Here is a 17,238-nt window from a genome sequence, read left to right on the forward strand (position 1 = left end):
CTGTGAAAAATATGAATTGGGGATATTAATATATTTGGTAGCGTTTGGAGCTTAGCATATGGATCCCCATGCGTCTGTCAGTCTGGGTATCTGCACTGCAGCTGGACTAACAGGATAAGCACTTTTTCTTTATATTGCAAGTTGCTATCTTTCAGCCATCAAAGAAGTCTGCTAATACCATTGTTTTCTTGCCAGGAGACAGAGTACCAAAGAGGGAAGAGAGGAACAGGTGCCCGAGATGAGCCCTTCCAATGTGGTTATATTTGTGATGCTGTTGGTTTTCATGCTAGTTCTGCTGCTGCCCAAGGTCTTAGGCAAGACTTCGCTCACGCAGTGTTCCACCCAAGAGGCTTATCCTTTCGTTCACCAATATTATCACTCAGGACATTTTATCATTGCTGCTATTTTGTCTCAGGTCCATTTATTTTCAAATACTGTAAACTTTGAAAAGCGTCCATCTCAGGAACTGGATGACCATCTGTAAGTAGTTTCATTTTCTAAACATAACATTGGTAATGCATATGTTTCCAGATTTGACCTAGGATGACGTCCATTATTGCTGATTCCACTGTTAGTATTGTTAGTATGGAATGAAGTATGCAAAGTGTATTGTAGCACCTTAGAGAAAATGGTTTGCTACACATGACATGCATTATAAAACTATATAACCTTTGGGATAAATTATAGGAGTGACACGGAAGCATGATATATATATTCAGTTTTTTTATATTTATTTATTTACTGTATTGTTATAAGTGTTTTATTTAACTTACTATATGGAGTGTAATCAAGTTTAATCAAGCCTTTTTGTTTGGTTTGGTATTGCAATATGTTCCAAACTACCACCCATCCTGCATTCCACTAGCTTCTTCCATATGGTTGTCTACTCATCTTGCCATTAGGTAATATCTTCACTCATGTCTCCTAATAATCATCATTAATACAGAACTTGTCATCTCATCACCATATCCACAAATGGATATGGTGATGAGATGGCAAGTTCTGTATCCACAAATGGATATGGTGATGGGACTTGGTGACAGGAACAGTCTGTCTATAAAGGTCTGTCCCTGTGCATTTCATGTATCTAAAGAAGTAGTCTACCATCATTCATGCTACCAAGTACCAAATTCATTTTCTCATTTGTGGGAGTTAAAATCCAAAACACCTGGAGGGCCGAAGTTTGCCCATGCCTAATCTAGCAGCATTGTGCTAGAAGTTGAGCTCCTGTTCAGTCAAACCAGATTTCCAGGACTTCGTGCCGCACTTCACATATTTCTTCATACATTTTTCAGAATGCAGGCATACCAGTGAATATATATATATATATAGAGAGAGAGAGAGAGAGAGAGAGAGAGAGAGGAGAAACAGAGTAAATCCCTAACCTAAATAAGATATACTGTTCAACAATATCTGATTTTCATTTTAGGTTAATGCCACAGCTCTACCAGCATGTTGCAGCCTTGGAATTTGCTGTGAAGGAGGTCAATGAAAATGAGCAAGTCTTGCCTAACATGTCCCTTGGTTTTCACATCTACAATAGTCACTTCAGTTCAAGCTGGACATACCGTGCTTCAATGGAAATTCTCTCCAGGCGGAGAAGATTCCTCCCAAACTACAAATGTGATATTGAGTCTCTGCCAGTAGCAGTCATCGGAGGACTTAACTATGAATTCTGCTTCGACATGGCAAGTGTCCTGAGTGTGTACAAAATGCCACAGGTGAGATGTGCTGCTAAAAAAAAAGCTGTAAATATTTTGAGGCAATGAATTTATCCAAATCTAAAGGCTGAACAAGAAAGACTACTGAATACTAGGCCTGTTTGATCAAGAAAAAATTTGTTTCTAAAATCGATTTGTAATTGGGGTGTTTTTTTTGTTTCGATATTTAAAATAATTACAAAACTTTCCCCCAAAAAAGTTTTGGTATTTACAAAATTTTGTAAATATTAACGAATTTTTAGAATATTTTTTGTATTTTTTAAGAATAATATTAAAATAATATTAAAAAAATATTTTAAAATGGAAATGCCCTCTTTGGCAGGAGCCTCCTCCCCGCCCCTCTGCTGCTCCGTGGCTAAAAATTCCCTTCCTTCCCGGGGCTGGGCTCCCAAGCCTGCTGCCGCTGAGGGCGAGGAGGAGGCTACTGGCGAAGGGGGCCTCAGCGGCAGCAGCTTCCCCCTCGCCCCTTTGCTCCTCCGTCCTCCTTCTTCCCCAAGCTGGGCGCCAGGCTTGGGAGCCCAGACCGGGGAGGAAGGAAACTTTTAGCCACGGAGCAGCAGAGGGGCGGGGAGGAGGCTCCTGTCAAAGAGGGCCTCAGCGGCGGCAGCTTCCCCCTCGCCCCTTTGCTCCTCCGTCCTCCTTCTTCCCCAAGCTGGGCGCCAGGCTTGGGAGCCCAGACCGGGGAGGAAGGAAACTTTTAGCCACGGAGCAGCAGAGGGGCGGGGAGGAGGCTCCTGTCAAAGAGGGCCTCAGCGGCGGCAGCTTCCCCCTCGCCCCTTTGCTCCTCCGTCCTCCTTCTTCCCCAAGCTGGGCGCCAGGCTTGGGAGCCCAGACCGGGGAGGAAGGAAACTTTTAGCCACGGAGCAGCAGAGGGGCGGGGAGGAGGCTCCTGTCAAAGAGGGCCTCAGCGGCAGCAGCTTCCCCCTCGCCCCTTTGCTCCTCCGTCCTCCTTCTTCCCCAAGCTGGGCGCCAGCCACGGAGCAGCAGAAGGGCGAGGGGGAAGCTGCCGCCGCTGAGGCCCTCGTCGCCAGCAGCCTCCTCCTCGCCCTTCTGCTGCTCCGTGGCTAAAAATTCCCTTCCTTCCTGGGGCTGGGCTCCCAAGCCTGGAGCCCAGCCTGGGGAAGAAGGAGCACGGAGCACCAAAGGGGCGAGGGGGAAGCTGCTGCCGCTGAGGGGGAAGCTCCTGCCAAAGAGGGCCTCAGCCTAAGGGCGAGCGCGCGCGGGCCGGCCAATCGGGAGCCGCGCTCGCGCCCAACAGGCAGGCGCGGGGCTTGGCTCACTGGGTGCGCGCTCGCGCCGCCCCTTCGCCCCTGCCCGCCCCATTTACGAAACGAGCGAAAGCTCGTTAAAACTGTGAGGGTTGCCGTTTCGATATTTAAAAACCCTTCCGGGTTTGAAAATATGTTTTGTTATCGTTTCGTATATGCAAAAATTAACGAATGTTTAACGAATTAACGAATTAACGAATTAACGAACGAAACCGCACAGGCCTACTGAATACAGATACATACAGTAGAGTTTCACATATCCAACATTAACAGGCCAGCAGAGCATTGGAGAAGTTAAAATCTTGGATAATAAGGAGGGATTAAAGAAATGCCTATTAAACGTCAAATTACATTTTGATTTTACAAATTAAGCACCAAAACATCATGTTTTACAACAATTCGACAGAAAAAGCAGTTCAATGCACAGTAATGTTATGAAGTAATTACTGTATTTACGAATTTAGCACCAAAACATTGCAATGTATTGAAACAACTGTGGATCCAGGTGGGAGGCACACTGCATTGGATAATGCAGAATGTTGGATGAGCGAAAGTTGGATAAGCGAGACTCTACTGTATTAGAATAATTGTTCTTCACCATCCTTCTTGGGGGCCCCAGTGGCGCAATGGGTTAAACCCATGTGCCCGCAGGACTGAAGACCAACAGGTCAGAGGTTTGAATCCGGGGAGAATGTGGATGAGCTCCCTCTGTCAGCTCCAGCTCCCCATGCTGGTACATGAGAGAAACCTCCCACAAGGATGGTAAAACATCAAAACATCCATGCGTCCCCTGGGCAACATCCTTGCAGATGACCAGTTCTCTCACACCAGAAGCAGTTTCTCAAGTCCATCCTGACACGGAAAAAAAAAGACATCATTCTTGAAAAGGAGGCATCAGAAGTTTAGGAAACATACAGTAATTTCCACAGGTGCACTTTTCTAATTCTCTTATTTTAACTTATAGAAATAAAAGAAATTTAACTATCCTGGTTATTATGTTCCGCTCTCCACACACAAAAATAATGAAATCTGAATTCAAGTTTAGCTTCTCTTTCCTATCAATTTACTTCTCATCTTTTCCTCCCCCCAAAACTAAATATTATCTTTAGATAATTTATGGCTCTCCTGTTATAACTGATAACAACATTCAACCTGCTTTTCTCCATTGGATGTTCCCACGCGAGACTGACCAATATGATGGGATTCTCCAGTTACTGCTACATTTCAACTGGGTATGGATTGGGGTGATTTACCACAGTGACGATAGTGGAGAAAGATTTGTAAAAAATGTTCTTCTTGAATTTCCCAAGAGAGGCATTTGTCTTGCTTTTATGGAAAAATTCCCTGAAATGACCTATTCCTCTGAGTTTGATAACATGGTAAAGAAAGGTATTGCAACAGTTGACATTGTTATGAGGAACACTGCCAATGTCGTGGTTGTTTACGGTAAAATCCAGACCCTTATGACCATGAGACTGGTCCCCTTCATTGCAGAAGCAGAGGGTTTACCCCAACAAATGAATACAAAAGTCTGGATTCTAACAGCCGAGATGGAATTCACCTCATTTTCCTGGCAAAGGGAAATTAACATAAATTTCCTCCATGGTGCCATTTCCTTTGCAGTTCACTCAAAGGAACTTTTGGGCTTCAAGACTTTTCTTCACATGAAAAACCCTGCCTTGGAAAAAGAAGACAGTTTTTTGAGGATATTCTGGGAAAATGTGTTTCTTTGTTCTTTTCCTGAGGCTTCTGTGGAGAAGGAAGATGTGGAAATGTGCACAGGAGAGGAGGAACTTGAAACACTACCTATATCCCTGTTTGAAATGGACATGACTGCCCATAGCTATAGTATCTATAATGCCATCTATGCTGTAGCACATGCTTTGCATGCTATATATTCATCTAGATTTAGAGGTAGAATAATGAGGAATGGCATAAAGCAGAGCTTCTGGAATGAACAACCATGGCAGGTAATTTGCTTGATGTAGAAGTTTTTTTTCCTGCAGATATATATGGAGCAATAGTTCTTTTACTGTGTGGAAAGCTCATGAAGTTCAGACGACTGTATCGATTAGTGAAACAGGGGTATTTGCACACATTGTCTGTTCTGTGTATATGGAATCTTTCCCCCACTTCTGCTGGCCCGTCTAAGTATCTACCACAATAAAGGAGGGGCTGTCCAGACAACATTGTGGAGTCTCAAAGTAATTCGCTACAAACCAGGAAAACACACTATTTCCAGTTCTGGGCTGCAGAATACTGCAGTCCAGACAGTATTCCCATAGTTTACCGGGCTAAGGAGGTGGAGGAGGGAGGAAAATCCCCCCCCCCCCCGCCCTCGCTCTCCTGGTGCGTCATTTCTACATGCTAGGAGAGCTGGCTGAAGCCTGTAATGTAGGCCGGGTAAGTTTTTGTTACTTTTCTAAGGGATCAGGGGGCTTTGGGGGAGGGGGGAAGGGCTTCCAGATGTTCTCGCAGGCCAGTCCCATGAGAACAACTGGACATCCACCACAGAAAGTGTGCGCTTTTTGGAGTGGGTGTGGACAGGCTCCCAGGAAAATCCGCATTTTAAAAACACGGATTCTCCTGGGATAAAGACCTGTCTGGATCTACCCTCAGATGGGTTATAGCATATAGGAGGAGATAAATTGGCCCCTTCTCCCATACAGTTTCCAGTACCTAACATACATAATCAAGAACTAAGAATATAATGGGTGGAGATGTTCAAAGAAACTCTGCACCACATATTCCCCCACATGCTGTCTGTTTTTGGGGTATGATTTTATATCATGTATATCATATTCAGGAACTCTATTTTTCCTCCTCGACTTTAGCTTCACCACTTTTTGAGAAGTGTCTCGTTTAATAACAGCGCCATGGAAGAGATCACCTTCAACCAAAAGGGAGAATTAGTGGCTGGATTTGACATTATCAACTGGGCCGTGCTATCCAATATATCCTTCCTTAAAGTAAAAGTTGGAAAGATAAACCCTCAGGCTTCTCCAGAGAAGAAATTCACCATTACTGAAAATAACATGATTTGGCCCAGTAAATTTAAGGTAAGAGCCATATAGGCTGTATTTAGATATTTTTTCAATGTTCACACACAAAAATACAAATATTTAAAAATATTGAGCCAACTATTATACTGGACATAGTCTTAGGGAAATCAGATGAATGGCAAACTCCATGGCCACCAAAATGCAAGAAGAAAAGCTGGAATGTGTGCAGAAGAGGATGACCAAAATGGTAAATGATATGGAAACAAAACACTTTGAGAACCAGTTTTGAGGGCTGGGTATGTTTAGCCCGGAGTAGGTTAAGAGGGGATACAATAGTCATGTTAAATATTTGAAAATATGTATTGAAGATGAAGCAAGCTTGTTTTCTGCTACTCTAGAGACTACTCTTTAGCATCAGGCAATGTTTTTTGGACACGGGAGTCCCAGTATTGCAAATAGCATTAATAGATGTTGCACAAACGTTCAAGCAAAGATGTATCTCTGTTGTGGCTGAGCTAGTTTCTGACGATGAGGATGATGGGATTCAGATAACTGTTGGGTTTCAGCTTCCTGACTCTTTGTCTGTGCCTCAAATCTCTGAGCCTGCTTCCGAGGCTCTCGCAGACAGTGCAGTATCAACACAGCTGTTTTCACCAGAAAGGAATTTTAACGAAGGAAATAGTGGCCAGGTGCCTTTCCACAATGATACAGAAAGTATAGAAAAGGATTTGTCCCGAGAAGCTCGCCTTGATCTCCAGGTCAGGAGCAGTTCGCCTCTGGCAAGCAGACGGGAAGCTAGCCCGGTGCAAGGTTGTCGCAATGGTTTTATGATGCTGAGAGCTTAATGTTTTGATGTTGGGAAGGTATTTAAGCCTCCTGGAAACTCTGTAAAAGTGTCAGTTCAACATAGCTTATTAGCCTGAAAGCTTCATGGAATAACCTTAGCCTGGAAAACAGTACGCTTGGGATTTCTTGCATTGTGATTCTTGGGGCAAATGTTTCCTTGCTTGTACCTGGCACTCTGGTTTGAACTTTGCCAATAGGATTATGTCTCCTGCTTTTACCTGAAGATCTTTTTACTTGGATTTTTCCTCAATAAACTGTAAAACTACAGCTCTTGTGTGGTGGTGTTTGGAAGCAAGGTGAAGCCTACTCTGTGTTGCAACAATCTCATGAAAATAATGCCATGAATGGGACAGTAAGATAGAAACACCTGAATAGTTTTCTTCTGTTCTTTGTCTACAGACACGTCCCCTTTCTCTTTGTAATGAAAAATGCCAATTAGGTTATAGAAAGACCAAGAGAGAAGGAGAGCCTCCCTGTTGTTACGATTGTCTTCCGTGCCAAGGAGGGAAGATTTCAGACAGAATCGGTAGGAAATGTATTTTGAAGTATAAACTGGAAACGTATTTTTAAATAGCATTTAGCATGTTCTGGAGGTTTCAGTGTTGGGAAGAGAGTGATAAGGTAAAAACTGTGTAGTATGTATAGTACTTCATATCCTGGTGGAAAGGTCTAGTGAAGAATTTGTCAAATATATTTTAAACATTTGTTTAAAATGTGCAATACTGGTGAATTGAGAACTGCATATTTATTATAATAATAGAATTGGATGGGCTGCATGTGTCTTTTCAGTCAATTGTGGTGTCTTGCTGTGACTAGACTTGGGTGTAGATCTGTTTTCCTTCAGTACCTTCAGGAGCACATAACAGCAAGGGCCCTCCTGGTACAAAAATCCACCCGACAAGAAAGCAAGCTGCAGCTAATCTCGGCTCCTCTTCTACTTTTCAGCATCACAATTTAATCTTTTTTTATTAATCCCAGCAAACAAAAAGACCCCACACACACACTTCCCTGAAAATTACTACCAGTTGCTTCTCCTGTAGAGAGTAGAAACAGCTGTAAGGAGACATTAAAGCCCAAGCAGAAAGGAAATTGAAGCATGCCAGAAAAAAAGGTTTTTTTTTAAAGGAAGTCCAGGGAGGATAGCTCCAGGAGCTCATCACACTTCCTTATCTGGAAGTGGGGACTGAGGAAGCTTCCTTAAAATGCCTTGGGAAGAGTGTGTGGCATGGTGCAGGCCCGGGAGAGACCGTGCAGGTCTAGTGCCTGCAGCACCTCTCCTCTAGAGTAGAAACAGCTTTAAAGCCTCCTTGAAAGGCCCTGAGAAGAGTGCGTGGAATGGTGAAGGCCCAGGAGACAAAGTGCATGTGCGAGTGCCTGCAGCAGCTCTCCTCTAGAGTAGAAACCATTTAAATACCTACAATGACAGGAAAGGGAGCCGGAGAAGCCCCCCCCCCCCCCAAAAAATGGGCTGGATTGAAAATGAATCTTTCAGCACCCCAGAGTGAAAAGGATATCTGCCCTCCCAAATTGGGGAGACTACCAAAAAATGGATCCGGGCCCCCACCAATATCCGGGATACAGAAACGGATCAAAGTTTACCCAGAATACACAAGCCTAGTTGTGACTGCTATATTTAATCTCGGAAAGAGGTAAAAGTAATCAATTGACAGAGATAATTTTACCCCAAAGTTTACTTTGTGCAAATGGCAGAAAAATTAGTATCTCAGTGACATATCTAAAGAAATATCTATTATGAAGAATGCTTTCTCACCATCCTGGGATACATTCCTATATAAACGAGACACGACTTTTTCAAATTTTGTATCTAAAGAGAAAGAATGCTTTTTGAATGGAGATTAACTTTCCTCCTTCACTTTGAGCCCAAGACCTGCATTGCTTGGAATTATAGTTGAGATGTCAATTGAAGCGTTTACCCATAAAAAACCTACCAAGTGCCACATCACCTTTTAAAAAAAATATGAGAAAATTAGCAAGAATTCTTCATATGCCTGAATGGTATGTCCCATTCATTAGCTTTAAGTAGATAGTCTAATCAACTGCCATTCAAAATTTATCTCCACTTGGAATTATAGCTAATGATAATGTCCTAGTAGTTTGTTGGGATTGGTTCATGTTAAGCCTAGGGCCATGATGGCGAACCTATGACACGTGTGTCAGCACTGACACGCGTAGCCATTTTTGATGACACGCGGCCACATGCAGCCACATACGCAGAAGAATGGGGCTGCATCCCGAGAAGGACATTTCATCCTCAGCTCCTGCACCAGCATTTTTCTATAATGCCGAGATATATGACATTATAGAAAAAAGCAGGTAAGTTAAATAATTAGTTATTTGGTTTATTAAATACAGTTATATATTACAATAACATATTTTTGTTATATTGGGTATTTTTCTCGAAGTGACACCCGACCTGAGTTATGCTCAGTTTTTTGGCGAGTTTTGACACACCAAGCTCAAAAAGGTTGCCCATCACTGCATCATTTAAAAATGCTTGATTTCTTTTCTTTCAGATATGGATGACTGTTTTCAGTGTCCCAAGGATCATTATTCAAACAAGAACCGAGATGCATGTCTTCCGAAAGACATCAGCTACCTGACTTATGAAGAACCCTTGGGGATCAGTTTGGTTACTATTGCTCTTGCCCTTTTTTCCATCACAGCTTGGGTGTTTTGGATTTTCTGGAAGCACAAAAACACTCCCATAGTCAAAGCCAACAACCAAAACCTGACCTTCACCCTCCTCATCTCCCTTCTACTCTCTTTCCTCTGCATTTTTCTGTTTATCGGTCACCCTAAGAAGGTGACATGCCTCCTTCGACAAACGGCCTTTGGACTGATCTTCTCAGTAGCAGTTTCATGCATCTTGGCTAAAACCACCCTTGTAGTTGTAGCGTTCATGGCTACCAAGCCAGGCTCTGGGAAAAGGAAATGGGTGGGAGGGTGGCTGTCTAGCTCTATTGTTCTTTCTTGCTCCCTTATACAAGCTACAATTTGCAGTGTCTGGCTGGCTATCTCTCCCCCATTTCCAGATGTTGATATGCATTCAGTGACTAAAGAAATTGTACTGGAGTGTAATGAAGGCTCCTCTACCATGTTTTACTGTGTCTTGGGATTCCTCGGTTTCCTCACCAGTGTTGGCTTCACTGTGGCTTTTTTAGCTAGGAAGTTACCAGACACTTTTAATGAAGCCAAGTTTATCACTTTCAGCATGGTAATGTTTTGCTGCGTCTGGTTTTCCTTTGTTCCAGCATATCTGAGTACCAAAGGGAAATATATGGTGGCTGTGGAGATCTTCTCCATCTTGAGTTCCAGTGCTGGCTTGTTTGGCTGTATTTTTTCTCCAAAATGTTATATCATTTTGCTGAGGCCTGATCTTAATAGAAGGGGACAGCTAAAAAAAAGAAATAACCAAAGAATTGAGAAATGTAAATAGATTTGACATCAATTCTCCAGATCATTTTCTCAATTTTTCAGGGACTTAAATGATATCAGCTCTGCAGTGTGTCAATCCCCAAAGGACTGAAGAAGACATAGGATGCATGAAACAGAGGTGTTTATTCACCTTGGTCAAAGTGGAGGTCAGCAGAGTTTGAGCTGCAAAAATTGATGAAAGCACACTTGCAAACATACAGATGTATTTATTTATAGTACTTTGACAGATTCTTGAAATACAGGATTGTTCCATTCTGGTTGCTGTTGGACCAAACTGGTGCAAGCTAGGATCCTCTTGTTGATTGGTGCAGGATCACCATCTGTTGTCACTGATAACTAGCTTGTAGATGTGGTGGAAAATTTAATAAACCATCATTGCTTGATTTGAAGTCTGGTGGCTGTTTCTTGGTTCGCCCATGGAAGGGGTGTGGGAAGAAAGGCAAACTGGGTTGGTGTTAATGGGACGGATAGCTCTGTTCCTGTCCATCCAGAACAGGCCACAAAGCTTTTGATAGCCACACAATGGGTGCCAGGGATGTTGGCACAGCCTCAACGGAGACCCCAGGGAGGGAGTGTGATTTGATTATTCATGTCATGGATAGTGTGGATGAGGGATAGTTGATAATACACTCATCTGAAAGTAGGATTCATTACTTGATTGCTGGCTATAATTCCAATGCTTGAGCCAAGACCATAGACTCTTGAACTTGGACCATGGACTCTTGAACTCTCATGCTCTCTGGAAACTGGACTATTCTTGAACAACGACTTTGGACTTGAACTTGCTTTTTGGATATTACTGGTAATTGACTTTTGAAATTTGCTTACTCCTCATCGTCTTTGTGGATTATTTGGTCACACCTGGGACTGATGGTACATGCTCTGCTGGTCTTTAGAGGACATGGTCTAGACCATTGGGATCAGGAAGTCTTCTCAATGATAGGCTTGATAAGATCTGGGGGGAAACAGTTTGCCCATGCCTGTTATAAATAGTATTGTTTCTCAAGTCCTTGTCCTTATAACATGAATTTCTCCTATAGACATACGATTTCAAAATGAGCATAAAGAGGAATAGTTTTGACTATTATGTCCTCTCCACAATCACTTACTGAGTTTTCCTTGAGTATTTACCATACTGCCCTTTGGGGTTGGAGGAGGAGAGAGGACCCTGTAATGTTAATAAATGGACAACACTGTCATGAGATTTGCTTGAAAGGGAAGCACAAGTAAATTGAACGAAAGTATCATTGCCTAGATGGAGAAAGAAAAGTTCCACTCATCTGCTAAATGGCTCACTCAGTACTATTGTCCATTAGTACTTGATCAGACAACTTTAACACTTGTAGAGTTACATAGAAAATGTGCTATATCACTCTTCTGATTCATACCAACATTGTACAACCAATTACTCTATGTAACACACTTTTTGTTTCTGGGTTATACATGTCATTTTCTAATTGGTTCTATCATTAATAACATGGGGAAAGTTTATCAAATTGCAAAAACTTTGTTTTTGCAGGATACTATGCAGCAGATGTTGCTATGGTTTTCCAACAAATATCTCCTATGATCTTTTCACATGGCTCTTTTGGGCCATGCCATTGCACCAGCAATCACTGTCAAAAGGGAAGGCATGTGGGGCAGCTCATGATGCCCCACATGCCCTCCTTCCTTCCCTCATCACTTATATGGGCAAGAGAGGGTGTTTTAGCACCCTTTCCCTCCTCCCCATCACATAATAGAAAGGGCAGTAACAAGTGGTAACATATGTTGAACCGCTGCCTTTTCTGACATCACATGGGGAAATGGGTCAGAAAGTGCGAGTATCTCTACCGGAGGATTTTGTTCTCTTTAAGTATCTCCAATACAATGGTGTCCAGCTGAAAGTAATTTTTCCTTGATGTCTTTGTCAGCATCTAGTGTTGGTGATTGGTACTTATGATGGTTGTCCGCTGGCAAGATTAATCCGGAGTGTTGAGAGTCGTTCGTTGATGCCGATGGATTCTTCGGACAGATGTTTCACCATGCCATTTCTGATAGCAATGCCAACTCCAAGTATTCTTCATTCTTGTTTAGCCAGTCCTTTCCAGAAGAAGGTGTAGCCTCCCTTTTCTTCCTTCAGCTATCTTTCTCCTGCTCTTTGGGTCACTTGAATTGCTGCTATATCGATGTCAAAGTGTCTCAGCTCCCTTGCAATAATAGCATATTATGCGTTCATTATCTGTACAACAATGTTCATATGTTCCACATTCCAAAGTCCAGTTAGTGATAAAAGAGGCAGAGTAGTTTAGGGCACCTTTTCTAGCCCCCCCCCCCCCCCCGCTGCTCTCAATCCCACGTGGAATGGATCCTGAAAAGGGCTGCTCAGTCATGGATACAGCTACTGAACTATTCAACTTCGTCTGACCTTGAACATGTATCCACCACCCATGTGCCAGATTTTACAGTCCTGCACTCGTCGCTACTCGCTGTTTGCCATGGGTTTTTTGTTTGGTTTTGATTTATTTTCCTTGGAAGATGCCTGTGTGTAAATTTGATTTATGTGTGGAGATCAGTGCACAACTGATCCACACACAGTCTTCACAGTGTGAGGTGCACGTCCAGTGCATGATTAACCCAATGACTGGTGGCTTGTCATCTGTTGCAGACTTCTTCTACCTTCATAGCTGTTGTAACATATACCATGTTATCATCCACCTGCTCCGCCATTGAGGACGTCATATTGTGCTTGGTCTGGTTCCTCCCCTGTGGCCCTGCCACCCAAGAGAACTCTCCTGGAAGCACATGACTCTGACGATTTTGCCCACAGGTTCATTGGAACATACAAGCCTCCCCACTACTACAAAATGTCTATTTATTTATTTATTTATTTACAACATTTATATGCCGCCTATAATGACGTCTCACACCAAGGAGCTTCTTTAGCAGGGAGAAGGAACAGGGAATTCTGAAAATAGTGAATCCCACAAGCTACCAGCAATTATAAGACACTTCACACTAAGGATCACACTGTTGTGCCACCAATTACAAGGAATATCACAGGAGGGAAATTGATAAAAGAGGGAAAGATATAACTGTGTATAGATATATTTGAATGACGTCTGAACTGAGAGGTTTTTAAAAGGCTTCTTCAATTGGGTATGCTGCCACCTTATTGCTTAGTATTCGGGTTGAGTTGTATGCGTGGAGAGGATACTTAGTAACACCCTTCTGTGTCACTATAGTGTTTATTTTCTTCAGAGGGTTTAAATACCAATGAAGTTCACAAGCAGGTTGTTGTAAAGTGTTAACTATAATAAAATGTTTATTTAACAGGCTTAAGCTCTTCTGGTACAAATGTGTAATGCGCAAAACAGGTTCAGTCATCAAAGCACTCTAACATTTTATAGGCAGTCTGACACTCAGACGTCCATACCATTTATCGGGTGAGGCTTTCTTTGTACAATCTGTTAACACTGCCACAAGAGAACTAAAATTGGAGGGAAATTGTCTATAGAATCCTACAACTCCTAGAAATGAATGGATTTGTTTCTTGGTACTTGGATTCGACCATTCTGTTATTGCCTGTACCTTGTCCATATCCGGCAGTATAGTTCCTCCTCCTACTACATGACCTAGATATTTCACTCGCGATCTGGCCATTTGGCATTTTGAGGTTTTAACAGTTAAACCAGCCTCTTTGATCTTGCTCAACACCTTCTCCAAATGCTCCAGGTGTTGCTCCCACGTCTGGCTATAGATGGATACATCATCTATATATGCCTGGACGAAGTCTTTCATACCCGATAACATCTGATCAATTAACCTTTGAAAGGTTGTAGGTGCATTCTTTAAACCAAATGGGAGGACTTTGAACTGGAATAAACCATCCCTAGAAATAAAAGCAGTTTTCTCTTGATCCTCCGGGTGCATAGCAACCTGCCAATAAACTTTTGTCAGGTCTACAGTTGTAATACTATATACTGGGCTGATCCTATTGTTTCTATGAGTTCATCTATCCTTGGCATAGGGTATACATTGGATATGGTAACCTGATTTAGCTTACGGTAGTCAACACAACAGGAGCCCCTGGTGGCGCAGTGGGTTAAAGCACTGAGCTGCTGAGCTTGTTGATTGAAAGGTCGCAGGTTCGATTCCAGGGAGCGGCGTGAGCTTCCGCTGTCAGCCCTAGCTTCTGCCAACCTAGCAGTTCGAAAACATGCAAATGTGAGTAGATCAATAGGTACCACTCCAGCGGGAAGGTAACGGTGCTCCATGCAGTCATGCCGGCCACATGACCTTGGAGGTGTCTACGGACAACGCTGGCTCTTCGTCTTAGAAATGGAGATGAGCACCACACCCCAGAGTCAGACATGACTGGACTTAATGTCAGGGGACTACCTTTACCTTTACCTTTACCTTTTTAGTCAACACAAAATCTAATGGTGTTATCCAGTTTTGGAACTAAAACAATGGGAGATGACCATGGGCTACTTGATGGGATTATTAAATCAAGATTTAACATTTCCTGGATCTCTTTTGAGATCAGCTTGGCCTGTTCTCTGGTTACACGGTATGGCAAAGATGCAATAGGGTTAGCTGTCCCTGTGTTGATACGGTGACAAGCCAAGGTATATTAGAAAATACCTCTTTATGCTGGTGTAATAGGTCTTTCAACTGCTGTTTCTGTGGATCTGTGAGGTTCGTATTCTCATCCACAGAAGGCAAAGTACACTCAGCACACACCTTTCCCCAACCAGACAACGAAACTTTTCCACCTGTCTCTTGGGAGACTTGCATAATCACCCTAGCCCTTGAATGATAAGGCTTAATCATATTTACATGTAACTTTTTACATCTTCCCCCATTTGTGTTTTCTCCCACTAGATATGTGACTTCCGAAATCTTAGACAGAACTACATATGGTCCTTCCCATGCAACCTCTAGCTTTTTCTATGACCTTGGTTTCAATACAAGAACCTTATCCCCCACATTAAAATTTCTGTGTCTTGCATGGAGATCTGCCTGCTCCTTCTGTTTCAGATGGGCAGTCGCCAAACTCTCAGCTGCACAGTCTCTCATGATGGCCAAATGTCTTTGCAAGTCCTCAATATAACTACCGATTTCAGTCTCTGGAATTTGCTCTACTCCTGTTCATACTTCTTTTAAGATGTCCACAGGCCCTCGTGGTGTTCTTCCGTACAGCAGTTCGAAAGGGCTGAACTTTGTGCTTGCTTGAGGCACTTCCTGATATGCAAACAAAAAGTGTTGTAGCTTTTTGTCCCAATCATTAGGGTTTTTATGGACCTAAGTCTTTAGCATGTGATTGAGGGTACCGTTGAACCTTTCCATCAGGCCATTGGTTTGGGGATGATACGGAGTAGAAGTTAGTCTACAGGTCCGGAATAGTTTTTGCATCATCTGGGACATGAATGTAGTTCCAAGATCCATGACAACTGATCCTGGAAACCCCACGCATGCAAATAAGTTAAGCAGCACATCTGCCACTGTCTTTGAATCCATTTCCTTTAAGGGAATTGCTCTGTGTATCTGGTAGCAAAGTCCACTGCAGTCAGGATAAACCTATGTCCATCCTGTATTTTATGGGACATGGGGCCAATAATGTCCAACTTCAAATAATCTCCATTTATCTTTTTGCCTGTACTCCATACTCACATCACTTTCACAGGCTCTTCCTGTTGGTGTGGAGTGCGGTTCTCTTTGGGTGGAGTTATTTGTTTAACCACTTTCACTGCCTTAGGTGGTGTGATTGGCCTTTAGTTATTTAATTTTTAAGCAGTTCTCTTATGTCCCTCTTGATGACCGAAATAACAAAAAATAATTCCTGTGGCAGTCCCAGAAATGGCATCTCTTCTGACTGGGTTTTGACTCTCCCTGTCAATTTTCTCCTTTGGAACCCACTCTCTAGGCTTTTTGGTGGCTACTGAGATATGACTCAAATTCCAGCCAGCCTCCATTTTGTCCAACCAAGCTGCCAGTTCTGCCACTTGTTTAATTTTCTTCTCCTTAACTAACCACCTCATTTGTATGGAAATCAGCTTGTGAAACTGTTCCATACAAATCAAATGTCTTAGATCTTCGAAAGTGGTCGTTTTACTCCCCTCTAGCCAGTGATCTAGAGCTGTTTCCAATCTGCTTCCCAACTGTGAGAATGTTTCTCCAGCTTTCTGTTTGACTTCCCTAAACGTTTTTCTACTCTGTTCTGATATTAAGCCAAACCTTAACTTAACCCTCTCTTTAAATATGGGGTACTCAGCACTCTCTGAATCCCTTAGATCAGCGTACACCTCACTGAGCTCCCCACAAATCAGTGGCCTCAGCTGGATTCAAAATCATGGCAAGTTTGTTCGAAGCTAGCCAAAAATGATTAGTAGGAAATTTAGGTACCATTTATGCGAGGAGACTAATTTAACTAATTTACGACGGCATAAAAATCTCCAGCAGTGAGCAAAAGAATGAGGAAGTACTCCATCAAGGACTTGGTGCCACAAGTGGACCATGAATTTGGCCAGAATTTAATATACCCTCATCAAGCTTAAACGCTTCTATGTTTATGGCATTGAATGTTTGCCATGTATATGTGCACTGTAATCCGCCCTGAAGCCCCTGCGGGGTGAGAAGGGCAGAATATAAATACAATAAATAAATAAATAATAAACTGATGCGATAAAGTCCTTAGAATCACCATAAATCAAAATAGTTGAAAGTACCCAATGGGAAGTTTCTCACCTGGAATCGAAACTTTGGAAGTCTCTTTCATTACAAATATTTGGACCCAGATCTAAGCTTGGAAACATTGCTTCTTGGACTACAGCTTCCAAAATACCCAAAGGCAATATGTCTATTGGATATGATGAGTGAATATTCTGAGAGTTTTACCCTGAGCAGGAACTTTTTCCCAGGTTCTGGTCCAGATTTCATTCCCACGGTAGAAGAGGGGGAAAT

At 42.6% G+C, this 17,238-nt stretch overlaps 1 protein-coding gene across 1 annotated transcript; it reads left to right on the top strand.

The window, feature by feature from the left end:
• The first annotated feature begins 238 nt into the window (after positions 1-238).
• Positions 239-10,294, top strand: LOC132779243 (vomeronasal type-2 receptor 26-like). Its single transcript, XM_067469589.1, has 6 exons — positions 239-480; positions 1,544-1,721; positions 4,099-4,959; positions 5,824-6,048; positions 7,237-7,363; positions 9,372-10,294. Exons 1-6 carry the CDS (start codon positions 239-241, stop codon positions 10,292-10,294), a joined length of 2,556 nt encoding a protein of 851 aa, XP_067325690.1.
• Positions 10,295-17,238: the final 6,944 nt, after the last annotated feature.

The sequence above is a fragment of the Anolis sagrei genome, chromosome 6 (assembly GCF_037176765.1).
Source record: "Anolis sagrei isolate rAnoSag1 chromosome 6, rAnoSag1.mat, whole genome shotgun sequence".
NCBI lineage: Eukaryota > Metazoa > Chordata > Lepidosauria > Squamata > Dactyloidae > Anolis > Anolis sagrei.